At 48.1% G+C, this 16,603-nt stretch overlaps 1 protein-coding gene across 3 annotated transcripts in view; it reads right to left on the bottom strand.

Moving 5' to 3' along the window:
• Nucleotides 1-16,603, bottom strand: part of BCAS3 (BCAS3 microtubule associated cell migration factor) — a 4,343,716-nt gene that overhangs the window by 3,585,931 nt on the left and 741,182 nt on the right. For all 3 annotated transcript variants that reach the window (XM_078679810.1, XM_078679809.1, XM_078679811.1), the window contains exon 9: nt 276-352. In XM_078679810.1, coding sequence (XP_078535936.1) covers nt 276-352 — 77 coding nt within the window. The remainder of the gene's footprint in view (nt 1-275; nt 353-16,603) is intronic.

Below are 16,603 nucleotides of genomic sequence, written 5' to 3'. Positions count from 1 at the left end.
TCAGCAAGAACCAAACCTTTAATGCATTATATATACGATTACTCTTAATCTGATGCAAGGGCTTAGCAAAGCCAACAATACCATAGTCTGTAAATAGAGGATATATTTAAAGACTTTAAAAGGCCGCGCAATTTGGCTGATTTAGTATACATTGCTTTGCTCACAACTCCAACTCTGTGGGTAGGATTAATATTAATATGTAAATCACAATATTTGAGAGAAAAAATAGACATTGTGAGCATAAAATTATCCAAATTCAACAGTGTCACACTCACTTGTAACAAAGAATTTTTTGGTGAAAGTACAGCTGTCGAAGGCAGCAATTTTTTCTTGCAACGCGACAGCAAGTATTCTAAAACAGGAAAGAAAAAAAGAATCGAACGTTAGTAACATGACATCTTGCACGAGTACAGATATAGACCAATGTGCAAAACAATGGCAGAAATTTTAAAACACATCATCTATGATAGTGTGAGAAGGAACAGCAACCTAGCCAGTGCTATCAGGGCAAGGAGAGAATTCACAATTAATAGTGCGCATTGTAGCAAAGGCAAGCATGCAAAACACATTTACAGGCAGCATTTTATCGCCAATTAAACACGTAGGACATAATTGTATATTTTTCCAGGAACAGCGCTTTAGAATGATAAACCAGTACAAAGGAAAATATTGGCCGACTACAGAACGAAAACAACGATTGCTGTCAAAGGGTTAGGACAGTAGTTCTCAACCTTCTGACTTCTGAGTACCATCAATTAAATTAATTATTATTGGAATACGCCCAACCCCAGACCCCCCCCCCCCACCCCTCACCCCAGCGGAATCATTATTGGAATCCGGGGAACCCCTCACTGAAGAACAATAGTTACTTACCTGTAATCTGTGGTTCTCCAGTATTCGTGTCATAGATTCACATGCCTGAATCATTCCCCGCCGTCGGAGTGTGAGTCCCACGGTACATAAAAGCAATTTGACTGATGCCCAGTGGAGCTACCTCGTTAGCTATAGGGGAGATGGGCCACGGATTCCCTCTTTAGCCGTCACCTACCCAGCCAGTCTTTATGCAAACTCTCCTTCGTCTCTCCTGATTTTATCTCCCCCCTGCACCCTACCCCTATCCGCTCTACTCTTCTCTTCTTTCCAGCTCTTGTACTCTCTGTGAACTTTCCCTCGTCTGTAGAGACCTAGCTATCTGACCGATGCCCGATGGAGCTACCTCGATAGCTATAGGGGAGACAGGCTGTGGTTTCCCTCCTCAGCCGTCACCTACCCAGTCGGTGATTGGGCAGACTTCTCTTCGTCTCTCCTACCATCTTTTCCCTCATCCTCTCCCTTTACACCCCACCTCCCCCCTCCTGCTCTATTTGTTTCACCTTTCTTTTTTTCTTTCACTGTGTTGCTTATTTTGATGTAATGTGTAATTCTTCATTATGTATCTGTAACATTATGTGATCCAATGTAAAGCGCTCTGATACCTACGGGTCTAGCCAGCGCTATATAAAACTCATTAAATAAATAAATAAAATAAATAAATACGTAGGCTACAAGAGAAAAAACTTCCACACTCATGACTATCATAGTCATTTTGTATAGTCCAAACTGCAGCCAATCAGGCGACAGCACCCACCAGATTGTTCTCCCCAGAGGCTCAGGCTCTCAGATTTTCTCGCACAGGAGTGAAACAAAACATTATAGCCTAAACAGCCTCTGAGGGGAGGTGGGCGGGTTGCATGTAAATCCATGAAAGACACCAATACTGGAGAACCACAAATTACAGGTAAGTAACTATTGTTATTCTCCAGTATTGGGGTGTCTTTCATAGATTTACATGCCTGCATCAATCAGAGTAGATAGCAGTACATAACATAATGCTTGTTAGACGCTCCTTGTATCAGAGTATATATATATATATATATATATATATATATATATATATATATATATATATATATAGTAGAGCAAATTGCGCAAGCGCTTCGGGAGGGCTCGAAACGCGTCGGACCCAATTTTAACTTAAGGGAATCTGTGAACATTGCAGAGGAGCCAAATTACAGACCGGAGGGTCGGATGAAGCGGTGAGCCCTCCCGAAGCGCTTGCGCATTTGCTCTACTATATTCAGGTGGCCAGCCTTGGTCGCGGAAGGAGCTCCACTCTGATGGCGGAACTTGTATCCTGTCCTAAGAGACTGAGGCGATAACACGCACACTCGCCTATCAGCGCAACATCCAATTTGAATAAAATGTGATGCCCGCAGCCTCCCTACCATCCTACTTAAGGATCTTAATGACAGTAATGAAAGTGCAGACACGCCAACCTACTCAAGGTTACTATTTTGTTTCACTTCACAGGACTACGTTGACCAGAAGTCCCGGTGTTGCCAAACTCCACCCACTCAGGGAGGACGACGCCAGCTGCTCAAACTAAGACGTGTTTGACTAGCGTGAAGCGAACATGGTGTTGAACTGCGCACAGTCCATGAGGAAGGGGCGTTTGTGGCCCCGAAACGCGTCGGACCCAATTTTAACTTAAGGGAATCTGTGAACATTGCAGAGGAGCCAAATTACAGACCGGAGGGTCGGATGAAGTGGTGAGCCCTCCCGAAGCGCTTGCGCATTTGCTCTACTATATATATATATATATATATACGTCTCACTGACGTATCTGCATCACTTGAAGCGTCCAAACAGTAATGTTTGGTAAAGGTGTGTCTGCTGGACCAGGTTGCTGCTCTGTAGATCTGATGAAGAGGCACACCAGCAAAGAGCGCGGTAAATGAGGCGATTGCTCTCGTAGAATGCGCTCTCGGGGTTGTCTGCAAAGGCCTTCCCGCCTGCTGATGACACAGACTAATCGCCGCAGACATCCAGCGAGCTATGGTCTGCTTGGATACAGAGTAACCTTGACATAATCTTCCATATGCTATAAATAGCTGATATGATTTCCAAATTGTTGCAGTTCGTTGAAGATAGAACTTGAGACACCTCCTGATATCAAGGGTATGTAATGCTCTTTCAGCAGCTGTTTGAGGATTTGGAAAGAAAGCCTTCAAAATTATCGGTTCATTAAGGTGAAAATCCATAGGTACCTTAGGCATGAAGCTGGGATTGGTACAAAGCACCACTGAATTGGAAGTGAGCTGTAGAAAAGGTGACTTAACCGTGAATGCTTGAATGTCGCTGACCCTCCTAGCTGATGTCAGCGCCAACAGCAGAGATACCTTCCAAGAAAGGAACTTAAGATCCAATTTATGAATAGGCTCAAAGGGGTGTCGCATGAGTTGTGCGAGCACCACATTCAAATGCCAGGATGGAGGTGGATGCCAAATAGGGGGAAACATTCGAAATAGTCCTTTAAAGAATTGCTGAATAACTCTAGAAGAGTAGAGAGAGTTAGAACCATCCTGACGAAACCTTGAGATAGCTGCCGAAAACACCTTCAACATGGGATGAGATAAACCTGATTTTGCCAATTGAAGAAAGAACGGTAAGATCTGTTCTGGTTTGGCATGAATTGGATACAAATTGGCAGATTGACACCAGGTGCAAAATCTTTTCCATTTAAGTTTGTATGTCTTAATCGTGGCAGGTGCTCTAGCATTGGCTAAAACTTCTTGACAGTCCGCGGGGATATCTAAGTGTGCAAACTCAAGGTGTTGAGGAGCCAAGCTGCTAATCTCAAGGATGCTGAGTCCGGGTGACAGATCTGACTCTCCTGAATGGAGAGAAGGTTCGGTATTGGAGGAAACTGAATGGGATCGCACTCCGAAAGGAGAAGTTCAATGAACCAGTATTGGCGAGGCCATCTGGGAGCAATGAGAATGAGGCGACAAGGCTGTTTCTTCATCTTGCGGATGACTCTGGGAACCAACGGAATCGGAGGAAAGGCGTAGGCATATATCTGAGACCATTTCATTGAAAGCGCATTCCCGCACGAGTCCCTGTGGAGAAGCCAGCTTGCGAAGTGTGGGCGTTTGCGGTTCTGGCTTGTTGCAAACAGGTCCAGATCGGGATGGCCCCACTCCCGGAAGACTCGGTCCAACGTTGGTTGATGGATCTCCCATTCGTGATTGGATATTGAAGATCTGCTGAGGGAATCCACAAGTGCATTGGAGATCCCCGGAACATGGACAGCTGAAATGTTGATCTTGTGACTCAGTGCCCAGTCCCAGATCTCTTGGGCCGACTTTGTACCGCCCTGTTTGTTTAAAGTAATGCATACTTGTTGTGTTGTCTGTCCGAATTAGTACCGAAGCCCCTTGGATTTTTTTTTTAAACATACTTTATTATCGACTGCGAATTTGACATTGATATTAACAGGTTCATGCCATACGGACAGTCTTTTTTGGTTTACACTCCCCCCTCCATTATACAGCAATCATAGCATTATCTCATGAGCGATAAAAAAGAAATTGTCAAAAGGTAAACAGAGCATCATAGGCATGGCTCAACATATCACTTGAAGGGTGTTTCAATACAATTTGGATAAGGATGTATTAAGTTCCATTTTTATATAAGTAACCAAAACAAAACTATGGAAAACCTTCAATCCCAAACCCTCCCTAACCCACCCTCTCCCACTCCTGGTCATTCCGTTATCAACAGTCCTACAACTCCTGGGGGGGTTCCGAAAGCTGTCAGACTATATGGTATGTACGGCAAATACAATTCATCCGTGTTTCGCTGAGTGGGCCCTACACTAAGAAGGACCTGCCGGGTCGTGTATGTTATTGGGTCACCGTCCCCTGTGGAGGGACTAAATCAAGCGCCTCTAGGGCAATCAGCATGGTTTCACACTCTAATGCTATGGGATGTTTCCGTAGTCCTCTCTCTTCCTCCCTTTGAAGGGCCGCTCCTTCCGCCCGACCCCACTGAACTAAGTCCGTCGGCCATGTGGCCACTACGGGGAATCTGGGGGATTTCCATTTCATCGTTATGACCCTGATCGCCAAAATGAGTGCAAAGTCCATGAATTTCAGCCGGATTTTCTGTTTCCCTGACCGTCTACGCAGTCCCACAAGGCAAGCCAGGGCCTCGTCAGGGACCGGCAGCTGTGTCAGAGTAGTGAGCGATCGGAGACCCTCGGCCCAATATCCCTGTAGTCGTGGGCTAGACCACAGCATGTGTATAAAGTCCGCTTCATCCCCTCTACAGCGAGGGTAGCTATGGGGGGAGTCCAGAAACATGCTGTGTATTTTCTTGGGAGTGAGATATGATCTGTGGAGCACCATTGCCTGGATAAATTTGAGCCTAGCATTTCGTGACACCTTTTTGGGATGTTCAAGTATGACCTTCCATGCCCTGTCTGTCAGTTCAGTTTCGGAGTCCTCTGCCCAGCGTGTTCTGAGGGTCGTGAGCGGAATCGCAGCGTGTGTCCTTATCCCTGTGTACAACCATCGTACAAGTCTATGCCGTGTGAGTCTACCTTGTGGTGTAGGGATGCCTAATAAAGGAATGGTCGCTGCGTAGGGTGGCACTGTAGACGTGTAAGAGAGGGCTTTCCTCCAGCAAATTAAGGCGGTTCTTAATAAGGGGGGGCAGTCCGGGGGTATCCGGGTCTTGGGCAGTACTAGAGAATGGAGTTCCCCGCGGTCAAATCGTTCCATAGTGAAGCAGATCTCATGTAAATTCCTACCCGCAGTCCAGTAAGAAAGCCACTGGAGTTGGCTAGCGTAGTAGTATCCTCGGAAATCAGGGACCCCCAGGCCGCCCGACGTCGTCCCAAGTTGGAGTTTTCGGAGGCTAATCCGTCTCTGGCCTGTTCCCCAGATAAGATTGACCAAGATAATGTTCAGTGTGTTAAAAATAGTTTGAGGGAGGATCATCGGTAGATTCACAAACTAGTATAGAAGAAGAGGGAGCATAACCATCTTTGAGATGGCAATTCGACCCATGACAGACCGGGGTAGAGAGGTCCAGAACCCTACACTACTGCGGAGTCGTGTTATGGCCCGTTGGATATTGCAATCTATCTGGTCTCCCAGTGTCCTATACACCTGTATACCCAAGTATTTAAACGTGGTAGGGGCAACTGGAATTGGGAATGTGCCAAATCGTATGTGGGTAAGATGTGGCGTCTCTCGAAAGAAGAAACCAATCGACTTTTCGGAGTTTATCGCTAGACCCGATTAAAGCTCGAACTTATCAAATATGGCGGCGAGCGATTTGTTATCCTCTGTCAAGTCGCGCAGATAAAGCAAGATGTCATCCGCGTAGTCAGATATCAGGTGTTGCGTCCCGTCTATAGGGATGCCCATGCGGTCTGCGGTTCTCCGGAGGGCCAGGGTCAGGGGTTCGAGAGCCAGCACGAACAACAAAGGGGACAAGGGGCAACCTTGCCTCGTGCCTCTATGCACCATGTATCGTTCCGATATATATCGGCCAGTGCGAGCCGTAGCAGTGGGAGATGTGTATAATAAGCGGATCCACTTAAGAAAGTTATCCGGGAAGCCAAATCGTTTCAGGGACTCAAACATAAATACCCAGGATAAGGAGTCAAATGCTTTTTTAAGGTTGAGTGCTATACACCCCGCTCGGGGAAGCTCACGTGAGGTATTCGTCATTATAGAGTGCAGTCTACGATTATTCAGCGACGTGCTGCGATTAGGGAGGAATCCACATTGATCCTGATGTATGAGTGTGGGAAGATGGGATTGTATAAGATTGGCAAGTGCTTTACTAAGAATCTTATACTCGGTTGAGAGTAAGGAGAGAGGTCTGTAGTTGGTCATTTCTAGCACATCTCGGCCAGGCTTAGGTATAGATGTCACCAGCGCTTGCATGGTGGAGTCCGATCGGTAGCCAGTGTCGAATGCTACCTTGTAGACTGTCTCTAGTACTTGCACTAGGAGTTTCGAGTACGTTAGGTAGAACTCTACGGGAAGACCATCCATACCATGTGTCTTATTACGTTTCAGGCTTTTGATCGCTGCCCGTATCTCATGTTGGGTAATGGGGCCGTCAATGTCCTTCCTAGTAGCATCTGTCAGCACCGGGAAGAGGAGTCACTGTAAGAACTCGTCTATTAATACAGTATCTACTGGTACGGAGGGCGCGTAAAGTGCCTGAAGGTGATCATGAAATGCCGTATTTATTTCTGCTTGTGTATAGACTAAGGCGCCCGTCTGGTTACAAATGCTGGTTATGTACAGCGGGTCCGGTTGATCCCTCACCAGTCGTGCGAGCAGCGTGCCGGATCTATCCGCGTCAGTGTGTTTTCGGTGTAAATATTCCCTATAATCTAACGTCCGTAGTGTCTCTAGCGTTTCGGCATGATCAATATGAGCGGTCTGTAGCTCCCCACTACTCCCAGGGTCAAGGGCTAACTCCCTCTCCAATACTTTCACTCGGTTTTCCACGTCGCAAAGTTTCCGGTGCACCTTCTGTCTGGCCCCCACTAATTGCCCTATAGTCGCCCCCGAACCACTACCTTCAGGGTGTCCCATTCTATCAGATTCGAGGAGGCAGTGTTCCAGTTTTCTCTTAAATAATCAGCGATAGTGTTGGATAGGGATGTGCGAAAGGGAGCATCTTTAAGCATATGTGGGTTCAATCTCCAGGTGGGCACCGGGGACGGCACCCTACCCCAGATAAGTGTGAGTTTCAGGGGTCTATCATCAGAATACGGTCTTGGCTCGATATTCCGATCTGTCTACTCTAGTGACTATGGATCTGGAGCACTAGAATCGATCAATCCTAGTATGAAGGTTGTGTATTGGGGAGTAGAAGGAGTATTCCTTATGGGTAGGATAGAGACCTCGCCAGGCATCTGCCAACGTCCAGCCGTCCACCCAAGAGGAGAATTTGTCCATCAATTTAGTCGCCACAGAGGCCTGAAGTGGGGGATGTGATCTTTCTAGTCCTAAGTCCAATACTGCGTTCCAGTCCCCCCCCCCCCCCCCCCAAGGACCCAAGGAATCCCGACCCACTCTGTCAACACTGTGCCCAGTCTGTACAGAAACCGGTCTTGTTCAAAGTTAGGAGCATATATGCTCCTCAGAACTATCAGAGACCTATCCAAAGTACCTTTCACTAAAATATATCTGCCCTGGTTGTCTACCCGGCGCTCAAGTTCAACAAATTGGGTCCCATGCCGTACCCATATAGTAGCCCCTCTAGCGAATGCCGAATACGTTGTAGAATAAATGTGGCCCCTCCATTTCTTCCACATCTTCTGCGATTCCGAATCTGTAAGATGAGATTCTTGGAGGAACGCGATATGCGTTTGGTGTCTAAGGAGAAACAAATGAATTGTTTTTGAATGGCTCTCAGTCCTCGCACATTCCACATAAGGAAATTATAGGACCCCTTGGTCTCAGCTGGTCTAGCCACCGTCCCAGATGTAGTGAGCCATCCCCCCGTGATAGATGCTCAGGTAGATCTGACCAGGAGTCCCCGTACCCCAGAACTGTAACTAAACTCGGCACAGCAGCGGAACTACGCTGGGCCCAACTGTGGTATATCAAATATAAGAACCAAATAACGGTGCGTACGCTAAAAGGGAGATAACTAGTTGTTTGTATTGTGTCATCGTGCAGCTAAACATCAGTACCCGATGGCTCAACAGTACCCCATCCCGGGGGGAAACAGAAGACATAAGTGTGAAGGGAGTGCTATTGCGGACATGTCCCTACAGGAAGCCCTGGAGAACCAGGGATCCCTCAGTCCCCAATTCCAATCATCTCAAAGAAAGGTCACCACTTTGACCCCTGACCCTCGGTGCGCTATCTAGGAAATTCGTTTTGTACCACCTAAGTGAAGCAGCTGCAAATTATAACATCAGTCTCAATCTCTACATCAATAAAAACATCAGTAGCCACAATCACATTTTCTATTATCAGTAGCTCAATGTTAGTAATCAATTGTCTAGCATGTCGTCCGCTGCTCTAGGGGTGATGGTGGGAAACAGGATTACGCTATGTTCAGAGTCAGAATGTAATGTACTATCCTCCGAGTTGGTTGCAATTTTATGTGCGTCCTCTCGAAAGGCACCAGCCACCACAAGCGCCCCTTCCTGGTCTCTTTTCTGCTGTTCTCGCGAGGGGCCGGCGTTTCCACCGCTCCTACTGTTCTTCGGGGAATGGCGGGCAGACCGCTCCGAGCCGCCACCCGAGCCCTGCGTAGACCTTCCCAGAGTGTCAGCTTGGCTCGATCCAATGCACATCACCTCCATCCATTCCTCGACATCAGAAGGGCTTTCAAAGAAATTAGTTTTTTTCTCATGTACGACCTTCAGTCGGGCAGGGTACAGTAGTGCGTACTTAAGCTGGGCATTCTGTAGTTTTTTCTTCACCGCTTGGTATGAGGATCGTTGTCTCTGGACCAGCATTGTGTAATCTGGATATAAGGACACGCCGTGGTTCTCGTATTGGATGAGGGATTTCTCACGAGCTTTCTGTAAAAGAGTATTCCTGTCTCGATAGTTAAGGATCTTCACAATCAGTGGGCAGGGTGGTAATCCAGGTTTAGGCTGACCGGTCGGGATTCTGTGAGCCCTTTCCACACAGAAATATGAAGAGAGCCTCTCGGGTGCCACATTGTCCCTGAACCAGTGTACCAAAAAATCCGCCGCGCAATTTCCATCACAGCGCTCCGGCAGGCCTATGACGCTTATATTATTGCGTTGGTTTCTTCCTTCCGCGTCTTCCAACCGATGGATTTGCTGTAATGAAGAGGAGTGTTACTGTCGGTGTGAGATCTGCTAAGGTGAGACTTTGGTCCTTCACTTAGTCTGCTAACTTGCTATGATCTGCTTTTAGGAGAGTTAGGCCAGTAGTGAGAGCGCCCAATTGTAGCTCCATCTCCGCCCTAGAGTCCCTTATTTCTTTAAGGATGAGATCCAGTTTGTCCGGGGGCTGTTCCTCCGTGTGTCCAGTCGAGGTGGCCCCCTGCGAGGAGCGCACACTTGCAGTGTCTGTCATGGTGCGGGGGGTGTCAGAGCCGCTCTGGATCTCCTGACCATTCACTCGTTTTTGGCCCATGATGCCGACATTCCTCCACGCTCACTGTAGGGGCACCGCAACCGCTCAGCCGAGGCTAGGGGTCCTCCAACTCCCAAGGTTATGGTGCAATGGAGCTGCCACCAAGGTAGTCCTCAGGGTAGGACAGGTACTATTCCATCCATCGTGGGGGCAGGTGTAGGATGTCGTACAGGAGGATGTGCCTGGCCCGGGGCTTCCCAGACAGAGTTCAAGGGGGGGGTAAGGGGTAAATAGGGGGGGAGGCAGTCCGCAAGTCCTCCCTGGCCGCTTCTCCTAGGGGGACTGGGTGCCCAGCCCCACGCCTGGTGAGCCATGTAAGGGGAAGAGGGAGGGAGGCGAGGGACGCAGGGACTGGCACATAGGGGGGAGGGCTCCCCTCAGAGAGCACCGCCACTCACCACGACCAGTGCGCAGGTATCTTCCATGTATATTCAGGCGCACCCGCACTGATCACTGTCCAGTTTGACCGTTCCCCCAGAAGACGTGGAGCAGGCCACCCGTAAGGCCAAGGGACTAGGCCTGGGGTCACCACAAGCAACGTCGGGTGTTCAGGGTTCCCCGGTACCCGTTTTGTCAGCAGCTATGTGGCCAGAAAGTTCAGATCCCACCAGATGCTGCTCTACGCTGCCAGCGCAGCTCCGGGCCCCCGCTGAACTTCGCGGCAGATTCCCTCAGGACCGGGCAGCCACTCCGTCTGTTAGGCCATCCACACTCAAGGCCACAGACGCATGTAGCCCCCAGTCCGTCAGGATCGGCTCGGGGTGTGCGTCGTCCTCCGCTTCACGGCAAACACCCGCAGGCCCAGGAAAGTAGCGCCCCAGCCGCAGCAAAAGTCCCGGCCCTCGGGGAGGTACCACAGTCCCCCACCAGCGTCCTACCGGGTCTCCGCGTCCTGGCTCACTCCCTCGCCGGCTCCCGCAATGACCACGACAGGCCAAGTGCCTACCTGCAATGGCAGACGGCGCTTCATACAGGGCCCGACCCACGTCCGGGTCAGACGCCGCAGAGGCACTCCAGCAGCCACTCGGGTCCTTCCTCCATCAGCAGGGCAGTCTCGGGCGGCGGACGGCCACCGCTCTGCCCGCACTCGCCCCAGTCAGCTTCCGTGAAGAGCTGCACTTCAGGAGCTCCGCACACCGTCCCTCGAAGGTGGTTTCACAGTCTGCAGTCCACGCCTCCACCAGAGCTCCCGGACTCGGCCTACAGGAGCCAACTGCAGGCCTCACTCCGTCTCGCCAGCATGGAAACGTCTCCAGGTACGATACAATATCCCAAGGGGTGTCTTGGGGGTGTCCACGCAGTTACCCACACTCCCAGCCAGTGTTAGGCGCTGCGGAATCCACGCCAACAGGGTGTTTTTCCCCGGGAGGGTCCGGAGCTCTGTCGGGCTGCAACCTCCATCTTGGCTGGCTAGCCACGCCCCGAAGCCCTTTGGATGACTGTTCGAAAGGACTTCAAAGCCAAGAAAATGGCTCGCAGCTCTAGGAGGCTGATGTGCCACTTCTTTTGCTGCCCATTCCACTTTCCGTTGACTGTCATTCCCTGAAGGTGTGCTCCCCATCCTTCGAGAGAAGCATCCGTGGTGATGGTGAAATTTGGTACTTCCGCCAGGAATGCACATCCTTCCTGCAAATTCTTCATCCAAGTTCACCAGAGAAAGGCTTCTCGCATCCGAGGAGTAATGAGAATGACGTAGTCGAACGACCCCGAAACCTGCAACCATTGGAGGTTGAGTTCTTCTTGTAACGGTCTCATTCTGAGAAAGCAGATGGGTATCAGAGGGATGCAAGATGAAATCATCCCCAGTAAAGATTTAAACAGCCGAACTGAAATGTACTCTTTTTTCTTGCATTAGGCGAGCTAGCTTGCAGATCTTGTGTTCTCTCTTTTGAGATGAAAGCCTGAGTGAGTTGGGTGTTCAACGTGGCTCCCGAGAAGGTCTTTCTTTGCGACGGAATGAGATGAGATTTCTCAAAGTTGATGGAGAGGCCCAGAGACTGGAATAGCGATAGACATCCTTGAACGTGTGCGCTTGCCTTTGCAAAAGAATTCGCCCTGATAAGGCAATCGTCCAAGTATGGGAAGATTTGAATGCCCTCTAAGCGAAGGTGTGCTGCCACCGGAGCTAGAACTTTTGTGAAAACACGGGGTGCTGACCGAAGTCCAAAGGGAAGTACTCTAAAAGGAAAGTCCCTGCCAGCCACTCTGAATCGTAAGAATTTTCTGTGTCTGGGGAGGATCGGCACATGAAAATAAGCATCCTGAAGGTCGAGTGTGGCCATGTGATCCCCTACCGAAATAAGATGGAGGATTTCTTGAAGTGTTAACATCCGGAAGGACAACCTTTTCAGGTATTTGTTGAGGGCGCGCAGATCGAGGATGGGGCGCCATTCTCCAGATTTTTTCCGTATGAGGAAAAATCTCGAATAAAAACCTGTTTCTCTTTGCAAATGAGGGACCTTTTTCGATCGCTCCCTTTCGTATCAACAAATTTATTTGGGTAAACAGCTCCTTGATATGAGCTGGTGGTAGGCCCTTGGGAGGAGAGTTTGGAGGGATCTTGATGTATTCCAAATTGTGGCCTCTGGCCACTACATCCAGGACCCACTTGTCTGTAGTAATTTCGGACCAGTTCGAGTAGAATTGGGATATTTTTTCTCCAACCTTTGACTGGGGGGAGGGTAGAGATGGTGGCAGGTGGCTTCTTGGTGGAATCTCTTCCATGATAGGAGGTCTTTCTTCTTGATTGTGTGCAGGAATTACCTCGCAGTCCGTAAGACTGTTGCTTGTAGGGCTGGTATCTCTGATTAGTTTGAGAGGTTAAGTATGACCTCTGCTGAGTGTAGCTTCCTCTGTTGGAAACAAAGCCGCGCCCTTTAGCACCTCGAAAGGACGACTTACGAATCTGAAGGCTACTCAAAGATCTTGCCGTCTCCGTGTCCTTCTTGATAGCCTGAAGGGCCTCGTCAACATGCTGGCCAAAAAGAAACTCGCCATCAAATGGCATGTCGATTGTTTTTGCTTGGACTTCTTAGCGAAAAGATGTCGATTTTAGCCAACCCTGCCTTCTTAGCACTGCAGCACTCACTAGATGCCTGAATCCTGTAGACGCCACATCTACTGCTGCGTCGATCATTTCCGCAGAAGTAACTTCTCCTTCTCGTAAAATTTGCTTTGCCTCAGATTTCGCAGGTTCTGGTAGCATTTCAACGTAGAGGGAGATTTCGGACCACATTTGCCGGTCATATCTCCCTAATATCGCTAGAGAGCTCTCGGCACGTACAGTTGTTGCCGCCATAGTGGAGACTTTTTTTCGATGGAATCCAGTCGTCTGCCATCTCTATCTGGTGGAGCAGATATAGCAGAAGAGGGGTTCGTGGCCCGTCTTTGTGCCGCTTGGGCGACGACCGAATCAGCTTTAGGTTGTCCTATAAGGCATGCAGGAGAGTTGTCCGGTGCCTTATACTTCTTGTCTAACCGGGGCAAGACAGCAGGAAGAGAATTGAGTGTTGCCATAATCTTTAATCCTTCCTTCCAGATGAAATCAATGATGGGAATGGTTTTCACTTGCCTTCGTGGTTCATCTTTAAAATCATAAAGAAAGCAATTGTCTTTCTTTGTCTCCATCGGAATCAGAAATCTCCATGTAGCTCTCTCCATCAGGAGATGGAAACCTCCGATGTCTACTGGAGGAGAGTTAGCCGTAGCTGGAGCAGAAGGTGAATGGCGTCGGAATTTGGTACTCATCCCACTCCGACAGAACAGACTTGTCATCCACCTCTCCTTCCTCTCTATCTTCATCCGTGGTGTTAGCCTCCTGAGAATAACGAGATGGTGCTGGAGAAGGTGCTCTTTGGGATATTAAGGAAGATGCAGAGGCCTGATCTTCATCCTGATATTTAATGAGCAATTCTGATGGACTCCTAGCAGTGTCGTCCACATCTGATTGCTCCTCGTCTTCATCAGAATCCAGCAACTGGTCAGGTAATTTAAGTGGTGAAAGAGCTTCCAATGACGAGCCACGCTTTTCTAGCAAAGAAGCTGTCATTGCCGAAGGGGCAAAGGAGGCCGTAGACAGTGTGGTGGACTATACTTGCAATGCTGTGCACGATCACAGAAGAGGCGTCAACGGTTTTGCCATCGACGGTGCCATCGTTGATGGAGATGTTGCTAGGACAGAGACAGCCAACGAGACATTTGACTTCGTCGATGGTGTAATCTTCGTCAACGATGTCTTCGACGATGAGGCATCCTTCGTCGACGATGTCTTCCACGACGAGGCAATTTTCGGTGACGATGTGGCCGTCGACGACGAGGTAGACTTCGTCGACGGTGAGGTCGTCGACGTCAAGCCAGTCTTTGTCGACTAGGTAGCCTTTGACGGGGTAGTCTTCGTCGACAATTTAGCCGCTGCTGATGTGGTCTTCGTCGACGATGCAACCGTTGACGGGATCTTTCTTCCCTTCGTCGTCGACGCTCGATGGCATTACCTTCGTTGACGAGATGGGTCTAACTGCAACAGAGACCAGCGTCGACGGAGATGAGGCTGACACATTACCATCTTGGGCCTCTGCAATGAGAAGGTGACTGTCGACGCCCTGGACGACGGGGTCCTCTTCTTCTGAGGAAAATCCTTCTCAGGAAGCTTTTTAGACACCAGAGACTTTCCAGTCTTTTTAGGGGGTGATACTGGTGAAGATCCAGAAGGTGGAGAAGACTTTTTTGTAGAAGGCAAGCCAGAACCCTTGGAGGGTTGAACTTTCCTCAACACCTTAGCCCCAGGAGAAGATAAATCTTCCTCACTCATCCTCTTTCTGGAGGATACAGATGACCCTGAGGCTACACTTCCCACCTCAGATAAATGTTTAGCCTGGTCTTTAATCTTCTATAGCCACAGAAGTAGGCGTCCTTCCCTATCTCTAAGGGTCTTCTGAAGGAAGGTCCTGCAAATCTTACAATCTCTCACCTCATGATCCGGATAAAGGCAGTAGATGCACTTTTTGTGGGGATCTTCAGAAAAAACCCGGAGCTTCCCACAAGATTCACAAGGCCTGCAGAGAGATTTTTTAGTAGATGACATCCTAAAAGGAGTGAAATCCAGACAAAAAAGTGAAGTACTGAGCAGAGCTCAGGAAGACTCCCTTCACATGATGTGCGGTAGAAAATCTGAGAGCCTGAGCCTCTAGGGAGAACATTCTGATGGGTGTAGTCGCATGATTGGCTGCAGTTTGGACAATACAAAATGACTATGATAGTCATGTGTGGAAGTTTTTCTCTTGTAGCCTAGGGCTACTTTACTTCCTGGTTGTTTATTGCAAAGATTTTGTGGTTATTAGGTGCATATTATTGCTTTTTTATGTACCGTGGGACTCCCACTCCGGCGACGGGAAATGATTCAGGCATGTGAATCTATGAAAGACACCCCAATACTGGAGAATCAAGACTGCTAGCCGAGGGTCCCAAGCATTGTAGATAATCTGAAGACAATACACAAAAAAATACAGAAACAAAAAGGTATACAAATACACAAACTTATACATTTTATTAAATTTGCAAACACATATAAATTTTTAAAAATCGACATTTTAATTTTAATATGAAGGTTGGAGCTTTTCTAAATTCAATTGAGACCACTCATCATCCATACTTTATTATGTTTGATACACTTGCACTGCTCCCACAAATCTATCGGAGCATACAAATTGAAGTTTTAGTTCCCAATTTCAATTCCTTCACATATACAGTACATTTTAAAATTTTGAATTGTACATTTAGCTTCTTTATATATATACACTTTATTAATCTGGTAAAACGATTTCATTTTTATAATTAGTCGCGCACCCCCGAGGAGGTATCATGGGCCCACAGGGGTCCCAGGAACCACAGATTGGGAACCATTGGCTTAGGACAATTGCTCCTTTGGTATCTTTTTGGGAGGAGGGTGGCTCCTCTTGGTAACCACTGGCCTAGTTTGCAAAAAAACCCATAAGTAATAAAAGATTAACAAGTGTCTCCAGAAAGTCTCACATGTTGGGAGAAAAAATCCAGAGAAAATACATCGGAAGAAGATCAAACAAACACTGGAAAGAAAAATGGTCAGTGATTCAGTGAACTTGGAAGAGCGGGATGCAGATTGGAGCAGGCACAGAAAAAAGAAAAAAACAAGCATTAGAAAAACCAGTAGGTCTAGGCTATAAATAAAAATACCTATCTGGATGCAGGCACTCCTCCATTCGTCCATGAACTCAATCACATGTACTCAGTTACTCATCCACATACATATGTTTATCCACCCATTGACTCATTCTTCAATTCATCCACTTGCCCATCCACAACCATATACACACAAATACGGCAATCAACAAAGACGTACTTTCAATTATCAGCCAGATTTATTGGGTTTGCTTTGTTTTGTTTTTTCAGCAGTGTGAGAGGGATGTCGGTGGTCTGAGACTGCTACACTGTAAGTGGTGTGAGAGTGATGTTGGTAATTATTGGGTTTGCTTCTCCACCATAAGGGGTTTAAAAACGCTACGCTCACGTTTTTGTTGAGGTCATGGCTAATGGCAAGTTGTGCATTTATTTTACAAGGGACAAGTCTTAGTCTTGAAACCACACAGGTGCAA

The sequence above is a fragment of the Lissotriton helveticus genome, chromosome 3_1, assembly GCF_964261635.1.
Source record: "Lissotriton helveticus chromosome 3_1, aLisHel1.1, whole genome shotgun sequence".
NCBI classification, from domain to species: domain Eukaryota; kingdom Metazoa; phylum Chordata; class Amphibia; order Caudata; family Salamandridae; genus Lissotriton; species Lissotriton helveticus.
The sequence above is the reverse complement of the archived record's forward strand: the minus strand, read 5'-3'. Positions and strand labels throughout refer to the sequence as shown.